General features: G+C 40.4%; 1 protein-coding gene across 2 annotated transcripts in view; it reads right to left on the bottom strand.

The window, feature by feature from the left end:
* The window catches only part of ZNHIT3 (zinc finger HIT-type containing 3), a 21,746-nt gene extending 13,271 nt beyond the window's left edge, over positions 1 to 8,475 (bottom strand). Inside the window, exons 1-3 of one of the 2 annotated variants that reach the window (XM_073666530.1) lie at positions 8,265 to 8,396; positions 8,079 to 8,110; positions 5,605 to 5,673 (exon numbers count right to left, since the gene is read on the bottom strand). In XM_073666530.1, the coding sequence (XP_073522631.1) occupies positions 5,605 to 5,673; positions 8,079 to 8,110; positions 8,265 to 8,335 (172 nt within the window). In that variant the 5' untranslated portion in view covers positions 8,336 to 8,396. Of the gene's footprint in view, positions 1 to 5,604; positions 5,674 to 8,078; positions 8,111 to 8,264 lie in introns of both variants that reach the window. The other variant, XM_073666529.1, reaches the window with a different exon arrangement.
* Between the last annotated feature and the right edge of the window lie 445 nt (positions 8,476 to 8,920).

Here is an 8,920-nt window from a genome sequence, read left to right as displayed (position 1 = left end):
GTACAACTCGTCCCACAAAAAATAAGCCCTCACACGGCCATATTGACCAAAAAATAAAAAAAGTTATGGCTTTGGGAAGAAGGGGAGCAAAAAATGAAATCGCAAAAACGCAAGGTCATTGAGGGGTTAATATACTCCCTTACTGCGTCCTTTTCCGGGATCCAGTGCCGTTCTGCTCCGCTTCTCAATGACATCTCTGCACTTCAGACTCTCCATATCACTGTGTGTGAGCCGGAAGTGTATTTTACAATATAAGCCTATGGATCTTCGTTCTGACACTCCATAGGCTTACACTGTAAGAGTCACTTCTGGGTCACTCAGAAGAGGAGTAGAACGGTACAGGATGCCAGAGAAGGTAGGGAGTTCATTAATAAACTCATACTACATTACATGTACATACACACATTTAACCCCAGGCCATTTTCTCTTTTTTTTCCTCCCTTTCTTGCAAGAGCCATAACTTTTTTTTATGTTTCCGTTAATATAGCCGTATGAGGGCTTGTTTTTTGTGGGACAAATTAAACTTTTGAATGGCACCACTGAATTTACCATGTAGTGTAATGGAAGACGGGGAAAAAAATCCAAGTCCGATGAAATTGTAAAAAAAAATGCAGTTCCACAATTGTCTTTTGGGGTTTTTTTAGTGGTGAAAAAAAAACAAATTTGAAAATTTGTATGAAAATTATTTTTTTTTTTTGATAGATCAGACATTTATGAATGCAGCTATACCAAATGTGTATTTTTTTAATTGTTTTATTTTCAAATGGGGCAAAAGGAGAGTGATTTAAACTTGCTTTTTTTACTATTTTTTCACATTTTTATTTTTTTAAATACTTTACTTATTTAAAGGGGTTCTCCCATGATAGCTCTTGAAATGATACATCCAATTGTGAAAGTTATTTAAATAAAATGTCCCTGTGCGGAGATAATCTTATAAATGTGCCTCTGCTGTGTACTGTGTTATGGCCGTGTCTGACAGTACAAGGACACGGTTTGATCATACCACATCTCCTGGGCAGGAGGGGAAGTATAAGAGTATACAGACATTACAGCACAGGATCACAGCAGATTCTTTCTATGAAGTAAAACATTATTTAAAAACAGGCAGGGAAATGTTTTACCTCCCAAAAAGAATCAGCTGTGATCCCCGGCTGTAATATCTGTATAGTCTTTTGCTTCCTTCCCTGCCCAGATGTGATATGATCAGACCGTGTTTCGTACACAGACACAGCCATTACACAGTACATAGGGCACAATATTCCAAATCTATTGATTAAAATGGACTGTCGTTCAAAATCAAAACGCCAGAATTAGGACTTTTTGTTTGTCGCAACATTGCAATAAAATGCAATAAAGGGCAATCAGAACATTGTATCCATCCCAAAATGGTATCCATAAAAACGACAGCTAGGAGCGCAAAAAATAAGCCCTCATCTGGCCCTAGATCACGAAAAGTGGAGACGCTATGGGTCTCGGAAAATTGAGACTTTTTTTTTTTTTTTTTTTTAATTTTAACAAAAAAGAACCTATACATGTTTGGTATGTACGAACTCACAATGACATGAGGAATCATAATAGCAGGTCAGTTTTAGCAGTTAGTGAACATGGTTAAAAACAACAAAAAAAAAAACAAATGTAGAATTGCACTTTCACGGCACTTGGAATTTTTCCCCCATATTCCTGTACACGCTATGGTAAAACCAATGGTGTGGTTCAAAAGTACAAATTGTACCACAAAAAAAAAGCCCTCACATGGCCATATTGACACAAAAAAAAAAAAAAAAGAAGTTATGGCTCTGGAAAGAGGAGGAGGGGGGGGGGAATGCACAAAAACGGAAAACGACCTGGAGGTGAAAGGGTTGACCTCTTTACCCCCGAAGGCTGTTTGCACATTAATGACCGGGCTAATTTTTAAAATTCTGACCACTGTCACTTGATGAGGTAATAACTCTGGAACCCTTCAACTGATCCTGAGACTATTTTTTCGTAACATTATACTTCATGATAGCGGTTAAGTTTATTTGATACCACTTGGTTTATTTCTAAAAAAAATCTGAGAATTTGGAGAAAATTTTAAAAATTTCATGCCTTTAAATCAGTCATGTCACACAAAATAGTTAATAACATTTCCCACATGTCTACTTTAAATCAGCACAATTTTGGAATCAAAATTTTTTTTGTTAGGAAGTTATAAGGGTTAAAAGTTGACCAGCGATTTCTCATTTTTCCAGCAAAATTCACAAAACCAGTTTTTTAGGGACCACATCACATTTGAAGTGACTTTGAGGGGCCTTTAGGACAGAAAATACCCAAAAGTGACACCATTCTAAAAACTGCACCCCTCAAGGTGCTCAAAACCACATTCAAGAACTTTATTAACCCTTCAGGTGCTTCACAGAAATTTTTGGAATTTGGAAAAAAATACAATGAACATTTAACTTTTTCACAAAAATTTGACTTTAGACCCCATTTTTTTTATTTTTGCAAGGGTAGCAGGAAAAAAAATGGACCCCAAAATTAGTTTTAGTAATTTTTCCTGAGTACGCCGATACCCCATATGTGGGGGAAAACCACTGTTTAGGCGTACGGCAGGGTTCAGAAGGGAAGGAGCGCCATTTGACTTTTTGAATGTAAAATTTGCTTGAATAATTAGCGGACGCCATGATGCGTTTAAAGAACCCCTGATGTGCCTAAACAGTGAAAACCCCCAATAAGTGATACCATTTTGGAAACTAGACCCATGAGGAAACTTATCTAGATGTGTGGTGAGCACCTTGAACCCCCAGGTGCTTCACAGAAGTTTATAACATGGAGCCGTGAAAATAAAATGTCCACATTTTTCCCACAAAAATGTTTTTCAGCCCCCAGTTTTGCATTTTCATAAGGGTAACAGGAGAAATTGCACCATGCAACTTGTTGTGCAATCTCTCCTGAGTAAGCCGATACCCCATATGTGGGGGAAAACCACTGCTTTGGCTTACAGCAGGAATCGGAAGGGTAGGAGCGCCATTAACATTTTGAAAGTAAAATTTGCTTGAATAATTAGCGGACGCCATATTGTGTTTTGGGAGCCTCCTGATGTGCCTAAACAGTGGAAACCCCCCACAAATTACACCATTTTGGAAGCTAGACCCCTTATGGAACTTATCTAGATGTGTGGTGACCACTTAGAACCCCCAAGTGTTTCACAAAAGCTTATAACATTGAGCAGTGAACAAAAAACACTTTAAACAAAAATGATCTTTTAGCCCCAATTGTTTTATTTTCACAAGGGTAACAGGAGAAATTGGACCCCAAAAGTTGTTGTGCAATTTCACCAGAGCACGCCGATACCCCATATGTGGGAGAAAACTACAATTTGGTTGCAAGTCAGTGCTCGGAAGGGAAGGAGTGATGTTTTGGAATGCAGACTTTGATGGAATGGTTTGCGGGCGTCATGTCGCGTTTGCAGAGCCCCTGATCTGCCTCAACAGTGGAAATGCCCAATAAGTGCCCCCTTTTTTGGAAACTAGACCCCCCCAATGAATTTATCTAGATGTGTGGTGAGCACCTTGAACCCCCAGGTGCTTCACAGAAAAGCCCGGTTGCATGGATTTATATAGTGTGACCAAGTTGTCAAGCACATTCCAAGTGATGCTAAAAATCGCTTGGAAAGCGCTTAACAACCCGCATGCGAAATCGAATGCTAAAAACGCTTGACAAACGCTTGTCCCTGGCTGAAAAAACGCATGCAAAATCTGCATGCGTTTTTTCTGCCAGGGAGATGCAGAAACGCTCAGGAAAAATCCAGAGGGTTTCTGCATCGTGGGCACATAGCCTAATTATTGGGAGGTGGAGGTGTGCATTGACTCCATGTAGTGAGTCAAACGCAGGTGTTAGATTGAGTGCTGTTGTCAGTGAATTGAATATCTTTATCAATTTGAATTCCCAGATTCTTCTCTCATCGTCGTCTTTGAAGTGACCTTTTAGTACTAAAACTTTTAGATCTTTCATACAGTGTCCCTGACTAGAGAAATGTTTTCCCACAGGCGTGTCCAGTTAATTCTTAATTGTGTCTGTGTAAACAGTGTCCGACAGTCACATAAGGGCTTGTTTTTTGCAGGACAAGTTGGCGTTTTCATTGGTACAATTTTAAGGCACGTGACATTTTTTGATCGTTTTCTATTCCGATTTTTGGTAGGCAGAACAAACAAAAACCAACAATTCAGAAATTGTTTTTTGTCTTCTTTTTAATGCCGTTCCACACGTGGTAAAATTGATAAGGCAGCTTTATTCTTCATGTCAGTACGTTTACAGAGATACTACATTTATATATTTTTTTATGTTTTGGCACTTTTCCACAAAAATGCATTATATAGAAAAAAAAATTTTTTGCATTGCTTTATTCTGAGAGCTACAACTTATTTAGTTTTCAGCTGATTGAGTTGTTTGGCGGCTTGTTTTTTGCGGGACAAGATGACGTTTTCAGTGCTACCATTTTTATTTACATTCGGCTTTTTGATCGCATTTTATTCCACTTTTTGATAGGCAGTATGATAATAAAGCCCTTTTTTTATTTTTACTGTGTTCGCTAAAAGGGGTTAACTAGTAGTTGTTTCATAGCGGATACCAAATATGTGTACTTATATTGTTTATTTTTTCATAACATTTATTTATGGGTACAATGTAATAAATATTTTCACTTTTTTACTTAGTCCCACTATGGAATTTTCACTTTATGCAGGCTTACGCATAGCAGTGCAGGATAACAGCTATGCCTTATAACCTGTCAGCCCTGCAGACACAAGCTAGTTTGATCATGAAGTACGTGATTAAACTAGCTTGCTAGTGCCTGGTGACCCGGATGTCATCATGATGACATGGAGTCACCAAGGCAACAATGGAGACCCTGCAATGACGTCGCAGGGTCTCCGGATTCAAGAGCAGAGGGGCTTCTGTCCCTCTGCTCACTAGCTAAATGCTGCAAACATTTGCATTTAGGGGGTTAAAGTGCCGGGAGCGCTCCTGGCACTGAGTGCTGGGTATCAGCTGTCAATCAGCTGAAACTCGGCGGCGATCACGCCTGCAGGTGCGATCGCACAGATGTAGTAATATGTACCTGGTCCATAATGCCCAGTGCACAGAGACATATTATTAAGTACTATGTCAGAAAGGGGTTAACGATGCAAAATATGATTTTTTTTTTACATGACAAAAACATGGCATTTTCACAAAGGTGTTTGTAGATTTTTCTATATCCACTGTATGTGATAGAAAAGCTCAGAACTTATGGTGCCCCAAAGGCACCATGACGCACAAAGCTGGATCAACACTAATTGGTTATCTTAAACACAAATTTTCCTGTCAATTTCTAAAAATGTCTTACTCAACCTATATGGGAAAAACAGAGATTTATTCAAGTGGACATAAAACCTGTTGGATCCAAGGATATCTTGAAATTCTCCAGTCAGCAAATTAACATACACATCAGATTCTCTGTAGATCCCACTAAAACACGCAAAAAATGGATTTGCATGTTTGTATGAGAAATAGCTGCAGAACCAGAATTATATTAAATCCAGACACTCAAGAAAGTGGAAAGAATACATGGATGATTAGTGGCACCTCTTGTTGGGAACACGTCTGGTACACCTGCCACACTGGAACTGGAGGCTTCCTTTGGAACACATCCTTCTGTAACACAAAGTTAAAATATCTGTAAATTGCACGACTTAGCAGTAGATACACTTAGGAACATCCACACTGTAGGAAATGAGTCATTTAGAGACACACCGGTCAATGTGACTCCCCCACCAGAAATAGATTGTATATAATGTGTGGACAGTGAATGGCAGACCATTCGGTTGAAACCAAAAAGAAGGAGAACTACCGAATGTCTAGTCCAGAATAAAGAACATGATTCAATATATTTATAAAAGACCTTTATTAAAGAAAACTGTCAAATAGTGGTGTGACAAACACATGGGGAGTCGCCATACCTAAAATAGTATCACCAAATGATATAAATTGAAAATGACTATGGTAAACATATTAATACTCCACTAGCAAATGTAAGTGAAGCCTATTGCTGCTATCAAAGAGGTCGATACATGGTTTTACTGATCACCTAGAAATTATCAATACAGACAGCAAAAAAGCAGAAAACACCAAAACATATGATAGGAACCAGGTCAATGTATCATTCATTATACTATGTAGCTAGTACTGGAATCATATGTGGTGCATGAATAATATAGCAGCAAAAAAATATATAAGAAACATAGAACACCATACCTGCTAGTGGGATATAGGAGAAGGGATGTGCGGCTGACCTCCACGTCCGAAACGCGCGTTGGGGTCAGCCGCACATCCCTTCTCCTATATCCCACTAGCAGGTATGGTGTTCTATGTTTCTTATATATTTTTTTGCTGCTATATTATTCATGCACCACATATGATTCCAGTACTAACTACACAGTATAATGAATGATACACTGACCTGGTTCCTATCATATGTTTTGGTGTTTTCTGCTTTTTTTGCTGTCTGTATTGATAATTTCTAGGTGATCAGTAAAACCATGTATCGACCTCTTTGATAGCAGCAATAGGCTTCACTTACATTTGCTAGTGGAGTATTAATATGTTTACCATAGTCATTTTCAATTTATATCATTTGGTGATACTATTTTAGGTATGGCGACTCCCCATGTGTTTGTCACACCACTATTTGACAGTTTTCTTTAATAAAGGTCTTTTATAAATATATTGAATCATGTTCTTTATTCTGGACTAGACATTCGGTAGTTCTTCTTTTAAATTGCACGACTTGTAGATCCACACACATCCCACGTACTGCTCCACTTTGTAGAGCCGGTGCCAGAAGCGGGACCGCAAGTATGTGAATAACATTCAAACAGCCACGTGCCACCTAGATGGGCACAGCCTGGCTCAATGGAAGCGTACTGAGTGAGGCCGGACACAGCTTAGTCTGAATGTGGCTGGAAGTAGGCAAACTGCATACCAGCGGGAACATGACCGCCCACTTCTGACCACTTAGGCTGCGTTCACACATTGCGTATTTTTGCGCGCGCTTTTTGAAAATACGCAATGTGCTTCGTGTCTGCCAGCAAAGTGAATGGGAAATTCACTTTGCCGTTCAGACACTGTGTAATTTTACGCAGCGGGAAAGCGCAGCTGCGTAAAGAATTGGCATGTCAATTCTTTACGCACCGCGGCCTGCGCTTTCTCTCTATTGTGCCCATTATAAGCGATGGAATTACGCAGCAGTGTTCACACACTGCGTAATTCCAGCGCTTTTTTACAGAGGCGCAGGATGGATACTCATCTACCCGATGTCAGGGGAGAGGCGTCCGGTCCGCTCCAATCCCACGCTTCCAGCATCTGCCGGTGAGCCGATCAGCTGTTAGCTAACCGGTTGGTCAGCTGATTACAAGCCGGCCACGTGACAGTCAGCTGATCGCTTCACGGCACATGCTGCAAGCGCGGGACGGAGCAGACGCGTCTCATCCATCGGGTAGGTGAGTATCCATAGTCTGTACATACACTGCTAGGGACACACAGACAGTACACGTCACCCTTCATTTTCACACTGCGTTTTTTGTTGCGCTTTTTTACGCAGTGTGTGAATGGAGGTGCTTTTTTTACCTTAAAAAAAAGCAGGTAGAAAAAGCAGGAAAATACGCAGCGTAAAAAAACGCAGGGAAATAAGCAATGTGTGAACGCAGCCTTAGAGTCCTCAGTGTGCAGCACCCAAGGCCAGACAGCCCCTTTAAAATGCAACTTAGAAATATATAGTGATATCTTGAAAAAAAAAATGAAAGCAGCATTCAATCAAGAATTCAGGAAAAAGGCTTGAGAAAGGCTCTCAACAGAAGCAGAATGTTCCTGTATTCCCCTCTGGGCCTCACACATTGTATTATTGTGATCACTTCTGCTCATTGTTAACCCGGAAAAAATGTGACTATGAATCTGCCGAGTAAGAAACTAATGGCTTTGTAATGCGGCCTCAGATGGAGTGTGGCCTGTAGTGATGATAGGGCCTTACTCCCCAGCACTACACACAAGCACAGTGCATATACCTTTATGTCTCCGGCAGCAGTCCAGGGAGCAGCTGCAAGAAAAGGAAGCAGAGCTTAGTCAGAGGCCGAGAGTGCGCAGCACAGGGCTGCAGACAGGACATGCGCCGACCACACACTGAGGTGGAGGACACCACAGCAAACACTCCAGCATCTCCCGGGCCAATCGCTCCTCAAATCACCACTTACTATCTGAGCCTGCAGTGCGGACAGCGATACTTGGCAGTTTCCACCGAGCACACGCAGCACGGATCTGACATCCCGGCAACACGGCGTCTCGTCCGACTGACGCCACAGCAACACAAAACGCGAGCACCTCCTTCACGTGGGAGCTGCTTCCGCTTCCGGGAAAATGGGCACGTGATGTGTTCCCGGGTGACGTCATCCAGAACGTGCATAGAACATGCACATGGCCGCGCGCAGGATGCATAGAATATTGTAGATGGGTTGTGCGAACACAAACGGTTGGATGGTTTTTTGTTGTCATTAAGATAAAAAAGAGAAAACACAGTAGATTGACAATAAATGGCTTCACCCAACCAATAACCATGAGTGGAGAAAAAGTTTTTTGTTATCATTCATATTCTCTGAAACAAGGCCAAGAAAGCAAAAATTCTGCCGGGGTATGTAAACTTTTGAGCACAAATATATATTATATATATATTATATATATATATATATATACACATACATATATACATACATACATACATATACACATATATATATATACACATATATATACATACATATACATATATATACATACAGTGCCTACAAGTAGTATTCAACCCCCTGCAGATTTAGCTGGTTTGATAAGATGCAAATAAGTTAGAGCCTTCAAA

Source organism: Phyllobates terribilis, unplaced genomic scaffold (assembly GCF_046119375.1).
Source record: "Phyllobates terribilis strain yellow unplaced genomic scaffold, ASM4611937v1 Scaffold_2__4_contigs__length_985480577, whole genome shotgun sequence".
Classification (NCBI taxonomy): Eukaryota; Metazoa; Chordata; class Amphibia; order Anura; family Dendrobatidae; genus Phyllobates; species Phyllobates terribilis.
The sequence above is the reverse complement of the archived record's forward strand: the minus strand, read 5'-3'. Positions and strand labels throughout refer to the sequence as shown.